At 40.8% G+C, this 19,857-nt stretch overlaps 1 protein-coding gene across 6 annotated transcripts in view; it reads left to right on the plus strand.

Moving 5' to 3' along the window:
* LOC122542084 (CCR4-NOT transcription complex subunit 3-like) overlaps window positions 1-19,857 on the plus strand; it is an 89,387-nt gene that overhangs the window by 57,765 nt on the left and 11,765 nt on the right. For 5 of the 6 annotated variants that reach the window (XM_043679426.1, XM_043679421.1, XM_043679423.1 and 2 more), the window contains 7 exons: window positions 1,222-1,441; window positions 2,710-2,852; window positions 3,608-3,661; window positions 5,589-5,761; window positions 12,314-12,456; window positions 12,898-13,006; window positions 13,644-13,800. In XM_043679426.1, coding sequence (XP_043535361.1) covers window positions 1,222-1,441; window positions 2,710-2,852; window positions 3,608-3,661; window positions 5,589-5,761; window positions 12,314-12,456; window positions 12,898-13,006; window positions 13,644-13,800 — 999 coding nt within the window. The remainder of the gene's footprint in view (window positions 1-1,221; window positions 1,442-2,709; window positions 2,853-3,607; window positions 3,662-5,588; window positions 5,762-12,313; window positions 12,457-12,897; window positions 13,007-13,643; window positions 13,801-19,857) is intronic. The other variant, XM_043679425.1, reaches the window with a different exon arrangement.

Below are 19,857 nucleotides of genomic sequence, written 5' to 3' on the forward strand. Positions count from 1 at the left end.
CCTCAAGCTCTTATGAACCTTTCATTCTTTGAGACTTCTCTCTTTATACACTCCTTTAGTTCCCATCTCTCACTCCCTTTAAGGCCATTCTCTTGAATGAATCTTTCATTAATCCTCCTAATATTTCCTCGTCTATTTCATAAAATCTAAAGTAGAAGGGACATTCAGCCTATAATGTCCATACCAGCTGTCTGTAAAAATTAGCGCAGCAAATCCCCTTGTCTTTTCCTGTCACTTTGGAATTTTTGTCTCTTCTTGAATACTCATGGTGTTTGTTTTTGTCTGATTGTGCCACTGAAACACTGAAAAATGTTTCTTTCCAGCAAAAAGTGCTGTATAAATGCAGTCATTGATAGCTTTAGTAAGAGCAATTGTCTAAACATTTGTTAAAAGAACCTTAAAACTTTCTTTACAAGACTTGTTTACTTCAATACTTTTAATGAATATGTTTTCAAACAGCTTTTAGGTCGGCAATGTGATTGCTGTAAATACTATTTGGTATGTCATACCAGTTTTAAAGGTACATCATGACTTTTTCGCCTGGCAGCCAAGCAACAGAGGATTGTTCACAGAGATGCTGTCAGAAACTCGCTGTGAAGCAGAAATATGTCGTGGATTTTAGGCTGTATCAGCTTGGCACAGACAGAGGCATCCTAACCTTTAAGCCAGAAGGTTGTGGGTTCAAGCCAAGTGCATAATCTAGGCTAGCACTATATTGCAGTACCATGGAGGACTGGAGTGTCAGTTGTGCAGTATCTCAGACAAAACATTGAACTGAGTCAGCACTTCCCTATTCGGAAAGATATCTAATATTCTATGGCACAGTTTTGAAGAAGAGTAGATATTTCTTCCAGTGACCTGACCAGAATCCATGCTTCAACTAACATCTCCAAAACAGATTAACCAACCATTCGTCTTGCTGCCGTTTATGGGACCTGGCTTTGTATAATCTAGCTGTGGCTTCTGCCGAGAAAACCACAGTAACAACACTCCAAAAGCAATGGCTGAGAGAACAATAAAAGTCAGAGAAATACATTGTTGATGTGATATGATTCGCAATCTATGGACTAATTATATTTTGATAGTTTATCTTATTACTGAGATAAAGTGTGTAAACATCCATTAATCTTGAAATAATAATGTAATCTTTTTCAAGTGTGATTTTCTAAATCTGAACTGATTGCTTAGCCCTTTATTTAACCCATGGAAATCTTTCTGCAGAAACAAGACAGGTTAGAAGAATTGAAGCAACACATCGAGAGGCACAGGTATCACATTAAAATGCTGGAAACTCTGCTGCGCATGTTAGACAACAGCACGATAGAAGTGGACCAGATTAAGAAGATCAAAGATGATGTTGAATACTATGTTGATTCATCTCAGGACCCGGACTTTAAAGAAAATGAATTTTTATACGATGATCTTGATCTTGAGGAGATAGGTAAGAGTATTCTCATTTTGCTGCATGTCAGGTGGTATGTCTCCAACCAATGGCAGAGCTGCTCTAAGCTGACCAATGGGAGGTGACTTTTACTGGCTAAAGCAGACATGTGCGGACTGTGTGCCTGTATTTAGAAGAAGATCTACAGCTTGGGTTTCTACCTGTTCAGTTTGGACTTGTCTGAGTTGGAGATTATTCCCTCAGAATTTTTATTTTAAAGATTTGGTATGTCTTATACTCTTTGTGTCATGTAAAGCCGTCAAGAAGTACTCCTTGTTGGTGGAGCTGGTAACAAGCGGTTTAGAATGAATAACAAAGGATAATCGGTGAGTTCCAAGGCTCATATTAAGTTATAGAAGCTATAAGCCCACTGATTATAGTGACTCAAGTTGGTCATAGCTTGTAGGCTGGCAGCTCATTGTATTGCAAGTAAATACAAAGAGATCAATATTTCAATAAAAGTAATGCTAAGGTGATAGTCTATGACTTTAGTCATCCCCATTAATGAGTGCAGGTGGAGTAAAGAGCAAAGTAATAGAAGTTCAAGGGATTCACAGACGTCGTAGCTAGACATGGAGAGTGCAAGGTGTTCTCTTGAAAAGTTTAGTAATTTCTCTTTAGAATAAGAGCAGTTGTGGTACAAATAAAGTATTAATTACTGAGTAATTTGAATGGAGTGGTTGACTGGACTGGATATTAATGGGAATTAGTCATTTCTAATTAACAAATGTTCACTAACATGATTAGCAAATGATTGGCAGCTGTTTGGAATAATCAATTGAGAAGTTAAAGGCATAGTGATGAGCACAAGTTAGATCGGGTAAAGAGCAGTAAACCAAAGTTGGGATTAAGAAGAAGAAAGAAGCATCTAAACCACCAAAGCCTGAGCACAATGTGTGATGTAACAAGATTCTGAATTGGCAGGTTTGACTTGAGAAAAATCATGTAGGCTGATTGGCTGCTGTACAGTGTCACTGACAAGCCAGCCATTTGAATCATTACAGCTGAGTCCTGCTTACCAATCAGGGAAAACAATTAAGTAACTCGTTTGGCTTAGAATACCTAAATTGGTATATGGCTTGGAGGAAGTGTCAGGTGGTAACTAAAGGGTGTGTCGAGTGTTAGGCCAGTAGGCCTGTTAACACTGAGTAAGGAGGGGCATACTCCTCCCTATTATGTCTCAGTAAGACTACTGTGCTTTGTTGTGGATGTATTTGAACCTGAGCAATTATATGCTGGTTGTAATGGGTCTCATTCCATTTTTCCAGCACAAACCTCAATAATGGCAACATCACCAGCAAGCAATAGTAACAGCAATGTGGAAGATGAACTTTTTAACCAGTGTAACAGCACTCCCACCTCTACAACCTCAAGTTCTCCTGTCCCGCTCAGTCCAGCCAATCAGTCTGTGGTGAGTAACTGTGCTTTGTGATAAATGTGAACCTTCTGCTTCTACGTCCACATTAGAGGCATACTGACATCTGCCCCTACTTAGCAAGTGGCTGTGAAGGTCAGACAGTAATTTATGTTAATGTGCGCTACATGCATCATCAAACCCTCCCCCCTCCACTAACTCCGTGGATCATACTTGGGCAGAGGATAAACTTTTTTTTACTTGCTAGTCAATGATGCTATAGTGCCAGTGAAATAATCAGCCTTGCTTAATTGTCCTGTGTAAGATGCTGGTTAGACACTGATTTTTCAATGTTTTGATGCATGTCCAAATTACTTTGATTTAGAATTGAGCTACTACATTTGGAGCAGGATTTTTTTTCCAGCACTCCCCTAGATGGTGTTTGCTCGGCTGTCCCATCCTACAGGCAGCAGTGTGCTACCAGAACCTAATCTGTAGAGGGTACTTTGTGTCTGAACGTTGGGTTTTTGGTCATTTGATTAGGTTTGTCACTGGCAAGTCTGCTTTTACCTACTCATGGCCTTTGGCCAACATTGGAAAATCTAGAAAATTTGGCACAGTTCAACTGGTGCAGTTATTTTGAAGCCCATTATGCCCCTATTGTTTGAGAGAATCTAATTCCCAACAGAATATGGATGGAACTTAAGTGATTCCTACTATGTTCTGTATGAAGGGAATATGTTAATCCAAAGAATCATCATTGTGGTGTTGAAATTTTTACCAGTGCTAACTTTGAAATGCTTCATTCACAGGAAAATCATGAAGATGAACGCAAGCGGAGTAGGTCAGACAGCGAAATGAGCTTGGTCAGTTTCTTTTCAAGCAAGTAATTTGCACATCTTTCACATGCGTTCTTTATAACAAAGTTCTATCTTGTGTAACATGTAATGACTGCAGCTATTCCGGGGGAAGAAAAATCATTATTGATTGGATTCGTTTTACTCATTCACGGGATGACGATATGGCTGGCTTGGCCAGCATTATTTGCCCATCCTAGAGGGCAGTTAATCAACCACGTTGCTAGCACATTTAGTCCAGACCAGGAAGGATGGCACTTTCCTTCTCTGAAGGGCATTAGTGAACTAGATGGGGTTTTCCAATTTGTTTCAGACTCTTAATTCCAATTTTTAAAGAAGTCAAATATGACTATCTGCCTTGGCAAGATTTAAACCAGCGTCTCTCGAACATTCCTGGGTTTCCCAATTAACAGTCCAGCGATAATACCAAGAGACCATTGCCTTCCCATAGGACTTATATAATTACAATGTGATTGTTTGTTTGTTTGTTTGTTTGGGCTGGATGCATCAGGGTGCTGATGAGGCTGCATCTGGAGGACTGTGCAGTTTTGATCCCCAAACTTAAGGATGTACTGGCATTGGAGGCAGTTCAGAAGAGATTCCTTGGGAAGAAGGGGTTGACTTATCAAGAACAGTTAAAACAAGCTAGGCCTTTATTCATCACCTTTTTAAAAGAATGAAGTGGATCTTAATTGAAATGTGCAAAATTCTGGGGCGGCTTGATGAGGTAAATGTTGAGATGTTTCTGTTCGTGGTGGAGTCTTGAACTAAGGGACATAGTTACTCAACAAAGCACTCAGTTAAAACTGAATTGCAAAGCAGTTTGAGGCTACTGAATGTCTGAAATTCCCTACCCCAGAGAGCTTTGGAGATTAGATGGAGTCGATAGGTTTTTGAAATATCAGGGGTTGAGGGCTGTCAGCTGGTATGAGAGGAATTGAGACCTTGCATGAATCAGTCATGTTGAATGGCAGGGCAGGTTTGAGGTGTCAAATGGTCCACTATTTATATTCCAAATTCCCTGCCCCATCACAACTAGATTTGACGGTAATTGTGTTTTTAAATTTTGCCAGCCGCTATTTGTCTTAAGAGTCCAGGCAGGGATCAAATCTTTGCCTGTAGCATACCTTAAGTGGCTACTGGGAGACGAGATGCATCCAAGAGCAGTTTGTTCTTTTAGTTCCTTTTGTCTCTGAGAAAGCATTCACTTTGCTTTTATTAGAAAATGCAGTGTACTGGAATGCCAAACACCCAAGGAAATAGAGAGTAGCAGGTCTGATTCCATCTGTGGAGAGGGAAATAGTTCATGTTTCAAGTCTAATCTGCCTTATTTCTTCTCCAAAGCTTCATCTTGGACTTAACATTTTAATTCTTGCTTCTCTCTCCACAGGTGCTTCCAGACCTCCTGGGTTTCTCCAGCAATTCCTATTTTTATTTCACTGTCCATTTTCTGTCTCCTTCAAGTAGCAGGTTAATGCTCAGAATTTGCACTGAAGCATTTTAAATTAGAATGTCTGAATACCTCTCCCATTGTGACTTTGAGATGCAGCTGAAATTCCCCCTGCTGTGAGGAACTGCAATGATCATTGAACCTTGCTATATCTTTCTCATCATATAGCATAGACAACTCATGAGCTTCACTATTTCCCAGTTTCTAATTTAAAGTCTGCCTTAAAAATATTGTGGATGCTGGGAATCCGACATAAGAGCACATGCTGGAAGCACTCAACCTGTCAGGCAGCATCTATAAAGAGAGAAAGAATTAATGTTTTATGTTGGTGATGTTATATCAGAACTGGGAGGTGAAAAATTAATAGATTTTAAACAAGTGCAGTGGCAGGGAAAAGTGAAAAAAGACTAAGGGGAAAAATTTGCCATCGGGTAAAAATTTCTCACTTGCGTTGTATTTATACTTTGCTTTTTTTTCCATCCTCAGTCTCCTGCAAAGGTTCTTGGCAGCAAGACTCACCATGGTAACAATCTCCCTCCATCCATTTCTATTTCCCAGAGTGCGCAGGGGTTGAACAGCACAAAAACACCGACCCTGCCCTCGAATGGATCCAGCAATGGGGGAAACAAGCTGCTGCAATCTAGCAAGACCTATTCTCTGTAAGTGCAGGCATTGTCCTGTCCCAGTATTGTCCTTTAGAAGTTGACACTACTTTTAACACCTTTTTTAAAGTTTCTTATTCTTTAACATAGCTTTAATAAGTGAAGAAGGATACCACATCAGTATCATACTTTGTGTCCATTGGAGAATTTGCCTTTTCATTGTATTAAAGTGAAAGGTGTACTTGGTAGTTCTGGTCAAACCCAGCTTCAGTCAGTCGATAGTTTTTTTTTGCATCAGTCAGAAGGTCAAATTCCAACCTCACTGTCGTGCCTGTCTAGAATCTGAAGGAGCTGCTGGGAGGTAACCTTCCTCTAAATACTTACCTTGTGAATAGGCGGAGCGAAGGCTCAACAGTAGAATACACAGACATGGGAATTGCTGGGCACGTGAACAGATGTTTGGGCTGTGGCTAAACCCAAGACGCTGCACGTGTAGTGTTTCCCACCCATCCTCACCTCTAAACAAAAATAAATACTGTGTGGAGGGTTAGTGAGGTAGGACTTTTTTGTTTTTCATTTATTCAATACCTCTTGGCAACTTGGAGCAGAAGGGATGGAGCCTAGGGCATTTGCGTGCTCCTCTTGCAGGATGTCGGTGGTGAGGGTCACCACTAGTGTCCCTACTGACTTCGTCTGCAAGAAGTGCACCTAACCCCAGCTCCCCTCAGACTGCATTAGGGAGCTGGAGCTGGATGAACTTCGGATCATTCGGGAGGCTAAGGGGGTTACAGGGAGGTTGTCACAACTAAGTTACAGGATAAAGGTAGCTGGGTGACTTTGGAGAGGAAAAGGGAATAGGCGCATTGAAGGGAACAGCCTCAGGGGCTCCCTGCACTAATAAGTATACAGTTTTGGATACTGTTGGGGGTGACCTACCAGGGGAAAGCCACAGCAGCCAGATTTCTGGTACTGAGCCTGGCTCTGTCTCTCAGAAGAGAAGGGGAGAAGAATAGGAGAGCAATAGTGATAATACATTCAATCGTGAGAGGAGAAGACAGGAAATGCTGTGATCGTGAGCAAGACTCCTGGGTGCCAGAGTCAGGAATGTCTCCAGTCGAGTCTACAGGATTCTTGAGGGGGTGGATAGCAGCCAGAATTTGTGGTACACATCAGTACCAATGACATAAGTAGGGAAAGGGAGATGGACCTGAAAAGACAATATAGGGAGTTAGATTGTAAGCTAAAGAGAAGTAATCTCAGGATTGCTACCAGTTCCACAAGCTATTGGGGCTGAGAATAGAGCGTGAGTACAGGTAAGCACGTGGTTGCAGGCTGGTGTAGGAGGGAGGGCTTTGTATTTGGATCATTGGGGTACCTTCTGGGGAAGGTGGGACCTGTACAAGAAGGACAAGTTGCACCTGAACTGGAGGGACACAAATATCCTAGGTGGGCGGATGGCTAGAGCTCTTTGGGAGAGTTTAAACTAGATTGGCAGGGGGTTGGGAACCTGAGCTATGGATCAGATGATGGAGTAGGTAGTGAACAGCGAGGTACAGCGTGCAGAGTCCCTGTGAGGAGGGATAGGCCCTTGATAGGGCAAAGGTTGTCAGTGTGATGGGTTGAAATGTGTCTATTTTAATGCAAGTAGTGAGAGGAATAAGGGTGACTAACTCCTGAGAGTGTGGATCAGTACTTGGAACTATGTGGTCATTATGGAGACTTAGGTATCACAGAGGCAGGTATGGTTGTTGGATGTTCACCTTTTGAAACATCAAAAGCCTGGTAGGGGTGGAGGAATGACTTTGCTAATCAGGATAGCATCACAGCTGCAGAAAGGGTGGTTGGTGAGGAGGGTTTGTCTACAGAGTCAGTGTGGGTGGAAGTCAGAAACAGGAAAGCAGCAGTCACTTTATTGGGAATTTTCTACAGGCCCCCTCATAGCAACAGACAGAGGAGCAGATTTTGGAAAGGTGCAGATGTAACAGGGTTGTTGACATGGGTGACTTTAAAGTTGATTGGAACCTACTCACCTATCAAAAACTGTCCCAAAGTGTTTGAACTATGTCCAGGAAGGGTTCCTGACATAATATATAGACGAGCTTATTAGAAGGGAGTCCATATTGGATTTCGTGCTGGGCAATGAACCATGCCAGATGTCTGATCTCTCAGTGGGAGAGCATTTTGTGACAGTGATCACAACTCCCTGACCTTTTACTATACTCATGGAGGGGGATAGTTGCAGATGGTGTGGGAAAGTATTTAATCGGGGGAGGGGGAATTTTACTATTAGGCAGGAACTGGGGTGCCTGAATTGGGAACAGATATTCTCATGGAAAAGCACGACAGAAATGTGGAAGTGTTTTAGGAAGCACTTGCTGATAGTGCTGGACAAGTTTGTCCCACTGAGGCAAGGAAGGGATGGTAGGTTGAAAGAACCTTGGGTGACAAGGATGTGGAACGTCTATTCAAGATGGAGGAAGCTTACTTAAGGTTGAGGAGGTAATGATCAGACAGAACTTGAGGGTTACAAGGTAGCCAGGAAAGAACTGAAGAATGGACTTTGGAGAGCTGGAAGGGGGCATGAAAATGCCATGGCGGATAGGATTAAGGAAAATTCTGAAGGTATTCTCCACATGAGGAACAAGAGATGGCCAGAGTGAGGGTGTGGATAGTGGAGGGAACTTGCATCTGCAGTCAGAAAGTAGGGGAGGACCTTAATGAATACTTTGTTTTAGTATTCACTTAAGGGACCTTGAGTTTGAGGACTGATACGCTTAAACGTAGGAAGGAGGATGTGCTGAAAATTTTGGAAAACATGAGGATAAATAAATCCCTTGGAGCAGAAGGGATGTACCCAACGTTACTTCAGGAAGTGAGGGTAGAGATTGCTGCACCTTTGCTGACATTTTTTTTGTATCCTCACTGTCCACTGGAGTAGTGCCAGGTGATTAGAGAGTAGCAAATGTTATTCCTTAATGGGGATAATCCTGGGAATTACAGTCAGTCTTATGTCAATGGTGGGCAAAGTTTTGGAGAGGATTGAGGGACCGGATTTACGTTTACTTGGAAAATCATAGTTTGATAGCATGGCTTTGAGAAGGGCAAGTCATGCCTCACAAACCTAATTCTTTGAGAATGTGACAAAGCTCATTGAAGGTAGAGCAGTAGATGTGGTGTATGTGTATTATAGCAAGGTGTTTGATATGGTTCCCCAAGGAAGGCTGCTGTCTGGATACAGAATTGGCTGGCCCATCGAAAATAGGGTGGTGATAGATGAAACGTATTCAGCCTGGAGCTCGGTGACCAGTGGTGTTCCACAGGGATTGGTTTTGGGACCTCTGCTCTGATTTTTTTATAAAGGACTTGGATGAGGAAGTGGAAAGGTGATTTAGTAAGTTTGTGATGACATGAACGCTGGTGAGTTGTGGATAGTGTGGAGGGTTGTTACAGTTTGCAACGGGACCTTGACAAGATGCAGAACTGGGCTGAGAAGTGGCAGATGGCATTCAACCTGGAAAAGTGTGAAAGCATTCACTTTGGAAGGCTGAATTTGAATGCAGAATACAGGAGTAAAGGCAGGATTCTTGGAAGTGTGGAGGTTCAGAGGGCTCTTGGGATCCATGTCCTTAGATCCTTTAAACTTGCCACTCGAGTTGAAAGGGTTAAGAAAGCATATGGTGTATTGGCTTTCATTAGCAGGAGAACTGAGTTTAAGAGCCGTGAGGTTTGCTGCAGCTCTATAGATCCCTGATTAGAGCACACTTGGAATACTGTTCAGTTCTGGTCGCCTCATTGGAAGAATGTGGGAGCTTTAGAGAGGGTGCAGAAAAGATTTACCAGGAGGTTGCCTGGACTGGAGGGTGTGGCTTATAAAGAAAGGTTGAGTGAGCAAAGGAGGATGAGAGGTGACTTCATAGAGTGGATAGCCAAGACTTTTTCCCATGATGAAAATGTCTATCACAAGGGACATAATTTTAAGGTGATTGGAGGAAGGTTAGGGGAGGTATCAGAGGTAGGTGATTTACATAGTGGTAGGTGCATGGAATGCACTGCTGGTAGTAGTGGTGTAGTCAGAGACATTAAGGACATTTAAGCGACTCTTGGATAGGCATACGAAATGTAGTACAATAAATGGTTGGTCTGACCTTTAGAAGGTTAAAAATTCGGCACAACATTAAAGGCCAAAGGGCTTGTACTGTTCTAAAGTTGAAATCCGGTGCAGTACTGAAGGAGCACTGTTTTGTGTACTCCATGTGGAAATTTAAACTGAACTGTGTAATGAGTCAGTTGTTAAAGATCTTGTACATTTGTGTTCTTTTGGTACTTTGACTAGCTTTTCCTTCAAATGATATGACAATTTGAATAAGCACACTCATTTCTGCTATTTATGTAAAGGAACTGATGCACTTGTCTATGTAATGTTAACTGGATTTCAAAGTATTTTGCTGGGTATGGGGCTGTTTTGGAGATGAGGCCTGAAAGATACACCTGACTGTCCAGGATTTCCTCAGTATGCACTGGATTGTCAGCTTCATCTGCAAAATGAATCCTGAAGTGTGGCTTGCATTCACCAACATTTCTCGTTGCTCTCTGGTACTTGGGTTCAGAATCCGGTCCAGATAAATTATTGTAGTCTTTCCCTCTATCTGTGATTGTCTTAAGTGAAGTGAGTTATGCTGAAATTTTTCATCTTGCACTTAACTGGAATAAACAGGAAAAATGCAGAATTTCAAGCAATAGCAATTTATATGCCTTGAGAAAAGGGAACTGATTATTTGGCAAGTCAACTGAGAGGCAGTGGTTGCCATAGAGAAAGCAATGGAAAACTATAGACTTCCTAACCTGGGTATTTCAAAAGGCACAAGGTTGATGCAGCGATTGAATCTCTGCATGTGTCATTTGTAACAAGCACGAATGAGCCATGTTGCAATTTGAAACGTGTTTGAGCATTTGACCCAGTTCCTTAGGAAATTAGTCCACTCTAAACTCCTGACCAGGACAATGTATTATAAGTGGGTCTACAGCAGAGTTTGCAATTATTCAGCATTAAATGGCAGCTCTGATGATAAAAGGATGTCTGAGGTGAAAAGGGTTTTCTGATTTGGGGGATGATCACTCTATTTACCTTCTGGATTTGTACAGGCCAGTGTTTTCAGAAAGCTTCCAAGCCCACCTTCCTACAGTGAATTAAATGTGCAGAGATCTGAGAAAGGAATGAATTGTGTAGTGTTGTTTGTCCTCGGGGGTGGTTAGATGCCCTGATGTCCTAAGAGTTAAGTAAAAAATAGCTGTTTGGTGTACTAGATTTAATTAGTGGGACATAAGGCACATTTACATTGATTTTCTTTAAGATTGTTTGGACTCTGCTCCAAAATGATCCAGGTTTGATCCTATATGACCTTATCCTGACACCCTTTCTTTCAGCCCCACACCTATGGTCTCCCTCTGTATGAGGTTTTCATTGCAGTAATTCTTAATCTAGAATTATGCTTTGATTCCAATCAAGAAGAAAATAGTGAGACTGTCTCCTGATGAGAAGGACGTAAATGTTTGAGATTTAACAGTATTGTGTATTTGTAAGCTTCCTGAAACTTGAGATCCAATTTGAGGACCTGATACTGAAACTTGAAGTTTGAGGCTGTTATAATTTCATGCTTTAAACAATTACATTTTTTTAAAATGCAGGCTGTTTCCCCAGAGTTGGAGTATTGAGCTGCGTGCAAACACTGACAAAACCTGGTTCTTGCAGTCAAGGCAATGTAACCTTAATTAGGACCAGGTGGTTCAGCATTTCCCTCAAAAGCTCCATGAAATCTAGAAAGTTTTGCTGTTAAGGTTGGGTGTGGTTAGAAAGTATTTGATTGAAAACTTCAGATCTGAGATCTTTAACATTTTTAGAATTTTTAAGGGTTGTGCATTATGGAGTTTTTAATTCCCACACAGGATGTGGGTGTTGCTGGCTAGGCCAGCACTTAAGACCCATCCCTAATTGCCAAGAGGGCAGTTGAGTCAGTGCTATTGCTGTGGTCTGGAGTCATGTAGGCCAGACCTAGGTATGGACAGCAGAAGGGCATTAGTGAGTCAGCTGGTTTTAAACAATCGGCCATGATTTCATGGTCATCATTAAACTCTTAATTCCAAATTTTTATTATTACTTCCAAGGGGCAGGATTTGAACCTGGGTTTCCAGAGCTTGGATCTTTGGATTGATACCACTAGGCTATCACCTCTCTGCTTCATCTGAGCAAAGATAGAGGCACAATATCTCATTGAACGTGGCGCAACTGAGGAGCTGTGTGATCATCTTTCCTTCCTGTAGAAGGTGATGACTCAGGCAATCTCCAAGAAGTAGATACGGTTGGAAGCATTCTTTTTTTTTTAAGAAAACAATTTGAAGCCAAAATTCATTACCTATGGCACTGGAGCAAGGCAGAGAGCAGTTCACTGGTTTACTCAGATACCAGGGAATGCATTGTGCAAATAGGATAGACTAGGTAGGTAGCATCAGAAAATCAGCCTGCTTGAACAATAGGTTGCTAAGAATCACTCTTTCAATTTAATTCAGTAATTTGAGGCAACAGTTATTGATGGGTTTTTTTCTCCTTTGCAGGACACAAGGAACAAATTCAGCTTCTGCATATGCAGCAGCTGTGGCAGCAGGAACCACCACAATCAATACCACCAGCTCATTCCAGTCAAGACCTGCCAATGCTGTGCCTATTCCCACTAACAAGCAGCAAAATGGAACTGCAAGTACGTAATGCCTGCTTTCACTGCAGTTGTTTAATGTGTTAAATATCCATTCAGTGTTTCCTGCTAGCCTTAACAGTGTAAAATTGATTGGCATTGTCCATTGCATTAACCTTTCCCCTCTGGATCCGATCTTGTCTGATAGGCTAAAAGTCTCTTCTGATGAGTCCCACATCAAATCAATTTAAAACAGTCTCAAGCCACAACACAACTGACCCTAATTGGCACAAAATTGACTGACTCACTTGGGGAGGTAATGAATTAGTGACACAGGTTCAGAGAGGAGTTTTCTTCTGAAGTTTGGGCTGAGGTATGTTATTTGGAGCATGTTGAACCTGTAAGGTCTTAGTATTTCCTGAATATATACTATTTAGGATGTGACTGATGCTGTACCTATCGTCTTGGGTGATGCTTGAATTGAATTACTTTTTTTAAAAAATTCAGGTTATAGTGCAGTGGTTGCTGAGAACAGTGTGGAACATCAGAACAATTACAGTCTTCCTTCCAGTACAAACAGCCAGCCAACTGGTTCGACTCCAATACAGAATAATGTGTGAGTACTGCAAGCTTGTTCTTCAATAATTTGCTGTTTACTACAGCACTGATGCAGTAACACAGTGAGCTCACTGCTTCAATCATTTCTCTGGTACTGTTCTCCCCATCTTCTTCACACCATCCTGATCGAATTATGCTAGGTCTTTAGAAACTGACCAAAGAAAGCAGAGGTTTTGCCGTAGTTTGATATCAAAGAGCTTGAAGGTCAGAAACCCCAGTGTGATTCAATTCGACTGAATTGTGAAACCAAATCGATCGCAACTTCTACCTAAAATTTAATGACCTTTAAAGCTGTTTCACTTGCCCCTCTTGGTCGTCTTGTGACCCAATTTGCACACTGGGTGACTGATTCTTTCTAAACTGATCTTGCAAACTGCTCCATTGTTAGGGTGGGATAGTAAATGTACTGTTTGTATATGGAGAGCAAACTTACAAAAACATGTATTAAGATATTGCTTTTAGTTTTGCTGAATTTGTGGCTGCCTTTGTAAAGCAAATGAGGCATAGTTATCTGTGATGCAGTTGGTTGATTGAGATGATCAGTTAATGTAGGTTAGTGAATACGAATGTTCGTGTGCTTTCATTAAAGTTTTTTCCTAATTTATGAATGCTAGCTTTAACTGTGTGTCATGCAGGAAAGAACCAGTCAGTGTATCTGTAGCCAGCACAACAAACATCATCCCTGTGCTTGCAGCCAGTCAAGTCAACACTCAAGCCTCAAACTTCTCCGATCTTAAACCAACACAAGCCCTGATGAATGGTCCCTTACCTTTTGTCTCCCAGGATTTAAAGGTAAGCACAAAATGAGATGGGCTAGGTGAAGACATTTCACAACTTATTTTTTTTCTTGCAAAAGCTATAAAGCTCAAGCAGATATACTGTCTTCCTGATTCATTCAAGGGGAAGCCTATTTTTGTTATACCTGGGTTTCTTTGTGCGATAGCCTTCTCATCTGGTTTATATCAGTTATCAATGTATGAAAGTGGTAGCCATCGTGCTACCATCTAAGCTGTGTCACTGTCAGCACATGGTAATGTGTGCCAACTCCATTTGCAGCATTGATTTCCATGCTGTGCATGGACCTTGGAGGTCTGCACAGAAGGGGAAAAAACATTAGCTGGAACACTGGTCTTGAACTCCATTTAAATTTAATCTACCTTGCAACATCCTTTATTCAGCAATCCTAGTGCTGATTTTTTACTGTTTCTCAAATAACACATAGGAGCAGAGATAGGTAATTTAACCCAGTAAGCCTGCTCCACGGTCAATAAGATCATGTTTCAATTGATTATGGCCTCAAGGTTAGAGTGGTGCTGGAAAAGCACAGCAGGTCAGGCAGCATCTGAGGAGCAAGAAAATCGGCATTTTGGGCGAAAGCCCTTCATCAGGAAGGGCTTTTGCCCGAAACGTCAATTTTCTACTCGGTTGCTGCCTGGCCTGCTGTGCTTTGCCAGCGTCACTCTAACCTTGACTAATCTCCAGTACCCACTTCTGCCTGATGATGGCCTCAGCCTGTTCCTTACAAGACAAGACAATTCCTTCATCCTAGGGATCAGCCTATTGAACCTTTCCAGAACTGCTTCCAAAATAAGTATATCCCTTCTTAAATAAGGAGACCAGAACTGTACACATACTCTACATACAATCTTACCAGTGCCCTATGCAGCTGTAGGAAGACTTTCTACTTCCTACTTTTTATAATCTATCTTTGCAATAAAAGCCGATATTGTTTGCTATTCCTAATACTTGCTAACCTTTTTTGTTGCTCTTGTTCAAGGGTACCCTAGTTTCTCTACTATAGCATTCTGCAGTGGCTCTCCATTTAAATATTCTGCTTTGCTAGTCTTCGTGCCAAAGTGGTCAAGCTTGAATTCTCTTTCTTGTCATTGTTTGACTGTTTATCCAATCTAAGTCCCTTTTGACTCTTTGTATTCTCCTCATGTTTGATTTTCCTCTTTACCTTTGCATCAAGTTTAACTACAGTATAGTCTGCTCTTCCATCTGCATTATTAATGTAGTTTAATTAGCCCTCAATACTACATTAGTTTGCCAAGCTGAAAATCAATTTATGCTGACTTTGCTGGTAGCCAATCTTCTGTACATGCTAATATCAATTCAGTGAGTTATTTACACTAAGTGCCATATTGAACCCTATTTAGAAATCCAGATATCTTTTATCCACCCTGCATTTTACACCAAAGAATTCTAATTGAATTTTAAAATTGATAACTCTGCCTAATTTGTATTTTGATTTGTCCTGCAACTATATCCTTAATGATGGATTCTAACAATTTCCCATTGACATTTTAGACAAAATTGACTATAGTTTCCTGCTTTCTATCTCTCTTTATTGAATAGTGATATTGTTTATGGTTTTTAAATTCACTGCCTTGTCAGAATCCTAGAGTATATATGTTAATATCAAGGTTATGTCACGCGCTTGTCATGGTGCAACTGGTTTTGGAACTCCAAACAAAATTGTGAAAACTGGGCTGAGTCAATGCAGTATTGTAAGCTGTCTCTATTTTGCACAAGTTACACTCCTCTAATTGTTTTTAGAGATGGGATAATTCAGATTTGCAATTGCACTGGGTTTCTCATTCTAGGGTGTTGATGCGGCATGGTACATGATCTACTCAATTTAATATTTAAAAGACTAGCTGTGTGCTTTTGCTTAATGTGTGGTTAATCACATTGTTAATTTTTATGATGTATTGGCTCTTAATTGCCTGAGTGCACACAGGGCACACCTGTAACACTGATGTTGGTGGGGAAGGAGCTGGAAGACTGAATCAATGAAGATTCCAGACTTTGTCTCAGCAACTGCTTGGATTTGAATTAATGCCTTCGGGCAAGATTCAATCCTGTACAACTGTCATTGTACCTATAGATCATGGTACTCGGGCTGTCATCAAAGAAAGCTTTCATTTTAATGAGTAAAGTTCTTTTTATGGTTTTCCAACAGCTTTCAGTAATGTTTAGAGCATGAAAAATGTATAAAGATGTTTTGGACATAAGGTCTCATGTTAATCTGGTGCGCTTGGCTTAATTCCATGCCAAAGTTTCAGCAAGTTTGATCCCGTGGGGTGGCCCTGAATTGGAGAAAAGTGCACAGAAGGTTAATTTTGTAATGTGTGTTGTCTATGGCCAGCGAAGTTGTGGTAATCACTAGGGCAGAGAGCATTTGTGGTCTGCTGGAGAGGCCACCTTACAAGGAGGAAAATGTCCAAAATGCTTCAGACCCTTTTGTCTAGAAGTGAAGTCTGTTTGCTACTTTTTGTCTTGGATTGTTCATGCAATTGAACATTTAATTTTTCCATCTAAAAATCAATCTGCCTCAGATGGTAAAACCTGGTATGCATCTTATGCAACCTGCTTCCAACAAATAAGAAGAAATGGAATATGAGGGAAAAGTTAAATATCTGTAGTCACTACTAAAGGGGCACTTCTTACACCTAAAGATCCTGTCTGGTGCAAGTTAACTGATTGGAAAAAGAACAATATTTGGTCTCTTTGTTTTATTATATTTCTTTGTATTTGCTTTGAAAAGGGTATTCTCAATGTCTAAATGTTAACCAGAGCCAATAGTATCTCCTCTTGAGCATGACTTTTAAAATCTTATCAATTGTTGTGAACATATGAAAAGTGGGAATAGTAAGTCTTTCAGTCCACTGCCCCACCTCATAGTGCACTTTAAAGTCAAGAGTGTTTGCTCAATTTAACTCCCAAATCATTCCCACAGATTCAAATTAGTGTTTCATTTTTGTCACTTAATCAATAAATATTTGAAATGATTGTGTTGGATTGTTTTGTCAAATTGTAAATGAAAAGGTTAATGTAAATTTAGAATGTCTAACTTGAGATGTGATTTTTTCACAAGGTAATTTCTCTTGCACACTTGCTAGAAACATCTGCACTGACCATGTATGGTTTCAGCCTAAGACTTGTACAGTTTACACTTTTGACTTGATCTTGTAGCGATGGATAGTGATAATCTCACTGGAGTAATAATCCAAGGATGAGACTGATATTTTGGGATATAAGTTCAAATCCTATGGCACTTTTTAAAATTCTACCAGCTAATTAATAATGCTGGAACCTACAGTCTAGTGATTTGTAAAATTGCCATAAATTGCCACTTAGTTCTCAGCCGTTTTTAGGGAAGGAAATCTGCTGTGCTTGTCTGGTCTGGCCTATGTCTTAAATCCACAATACTGGTTGTCTCTTGGCCACCCTCTGAACTAACCTCAAACCACACAGCTCAAGGGCAGATAGGGATGGGCAATGAATGCTGGCCTTGCAACCAATGCCCATAGCTACAAGTTTTCTTTATTTGTTTCAGATGCTATATGAACAAAAACTACAGTTTTTATTTGGGTATTATCAGGATTTCCTTATAGTCATCCAAGCACAGACAGGCTGAATTCCAGAGCTAAACTGAATAACTGACATTGACATCAAGGCAGCATTTGACTGTGGCATCAAGGAGCCTTAGTAAAATGATGGAAATTGGGCAATGACCACAACCAGTCATCTCAGTCTTAGGATTTTGTTGTAGGATTGCCTACAGGCCAGGCATCATCGTCACTTCCCTCCTTCCCTTCATAATATTGAACAAGTCTACTTCTGATTTTTTTTTTTTTTTACACTTTTCACAGCTGCTGAGAAAACAGAAGCATTCCATGTCCATGTGAAGCCAATCAGAAGTCACATTACACCAGGTTTATTTGAAATTGCAAGCTTTTGGAGCACTGCTCCATCAGGTGAAGGAGCCTGACAAAGGAGCAGTGCTGTGAAAGCTTAGATTTCAGATAAACCTGTTGGACTGTAACCTGATAACATGCGACATCTGACTGTTGACCCTAGTCCAACATCATCACCTCCACATCATAGGACGTAAGACTTTGACTAAATTCATGTTAAGGCTGATCGGTGGCAAATAACAATCTCAACTCTCATTGATAGGAAATTACCACCTCTAGTGGATGACTAAACAGATTAGAGGTAGGTAATTCTGCAATGACTAACTCCTTCTGTGACACCATCTGGCTGGGGCTTAGATCTACAAGGATGTTGTCTGGCCTGGAGATTTGAGTACTGGAGTGTAGGAGGTTGAGCAGTGATCTTAAGAGGTTTATAAAAATGAGGGGCGTAGAAAAGCTGAACAGAGGGTTTTTCTCCAGCACAGGAGCGTTCAAAACTAGGGGGCATATTTTGAAGGTGAGAAGACTGCAAAGGAATCTGAGGGGCAACTTTGTCATACAAGGTAATTTGAGTGAACTGTCAGAAGAAGTGATAGATGCAGGTACAGTAACAACAATTTAAAAGCCATTGAGCCGGTACATGAATAAGCAAGAGTCAGGGATATGGGTCAAAAGCAGGCAAGTGGGACTGGTTTAGTTTGGGGGTGAGTTTGACGGAAAGGTCTATTTTGGTGTTTTATGACTATCTGAAAGGCACAAAGTCAGCAATGTAATGGAATACTGTCTGCTGCATGTGTAGTTCCAACTATACTCAAGCTCTACACTGATCAGCACTACGTTCACCACCAACACCTGATGACTCATTGTGTGCTGTATTTACTGTATTGAAGCAACTGTTGAAAGATCCTTCATCAGATCTTTTCCAAACCTGTGACTTCTACCACCAAAAAAGAAAGGGCAACGGGCAAGTTGGAACATTTGCCTGTCATGTTCCCCTCCAAGTCTCAAACTTTGAAGTTGGAGCTTTATTGTCATGCCTTTGCTATTGCTGTTATCAGAATTCTGGCACTCCTTTCCGAACACCACTGGGTTTAGCTACATCACAGAATGCTAAAATGAAAAGACCATAGAACTGTCACATCTGTGCAGGCCCTCTGAGCCATTTAAGTGATGCCAATCCTGTGCCTTTTCCATGTTACCCTCCAAATGTTTTTCAAATAATGATCCAGTTTGCTTTTGAAAGCCTTCAGTGAACCTGCTTCCACCACACTCGGGTGGTGCATTTTAGATCCTAACTAGTAACAGCATGAAAAAGCTTTTCCTGCTTTATTGCTTCTTTTGCCAATTGCCTTTAAATCTGTCCCCTCTGGTTCACAATCAATAGGAACTGTTTTCCCCCATCTACTGTCTAGTCCCAAAAGATTTGAAAGATTGCTATCAAATTCCTCCTCTAGAGGAGACCAATCCCCAACTTTTTTAATCCATCTCATAACTGTTCCTCATTGCTGAAGCCCTTCTTGTAGATATCATGTGGACTGTAGTTCAAGAAGGAAAACGGTAACAAGAAACCTTCAGTGAATTTGAGATGAGCTTTAAGTACTATTCGTAAGTGCTATCAAAATGCTCCCATCCCAAGAATGAATTCCAAGAACTCGAGTATAGAAGCATTCAGTTATCTAATTTGTTAATTGCATGTCAATGCTCTACCTTTAAAAGTGCAGGAAACAAACCACCAAGAGTGCCTTGGACAAAAAAAATTGCTGCCAAAACTTAGGTCTGGCAGCAAATCTGGGCAGAAAGCAGAGTTAACATTTGAGTCCAACATCAGAAGGCCCTATTAATCTTTTTTCATGTCAGCCCATGCGATGAGTATTATTTCTGTCTTAGCATGTTGGATTTTTTTTTTCCTGAACCCCTCAAGGAAATTTCCACTTTTGTTTCTGAACTCGCAAAGTTGCTTTTCTTTCAATCAGTCGGAAGTTCTGACCAGGGATTTAGTATCCTGTGTTCATCTTTTTTGATGTAATCCTCAAATTAGAATATTCATTCATCACAGTTGAGTTTTAAACCAAATGGTTTTACAAGTTCAGTCTCACTTTTGAGGAGGCTGTAAATAAGATCTGGCTGTGATTTTTGTTTGAAAGGG

This window comes from Chiloscyllium plagiosum, chromosome 39 (assembly GCF_004010195.1).
Source record: "Chiloscyllium plagiosum isolate BGI_BamShark_2017 chromosome 39, ASM401019v2, whole genome shotgun sequence".
Classification (NCBI taxonomy): Eukaryota; Metazoa; Chordata; class Chondrichthyes; order Orectolobiformes; family Hemiscylliidae; genus Chiloscyllium; species Chiloscyllium plagiosum.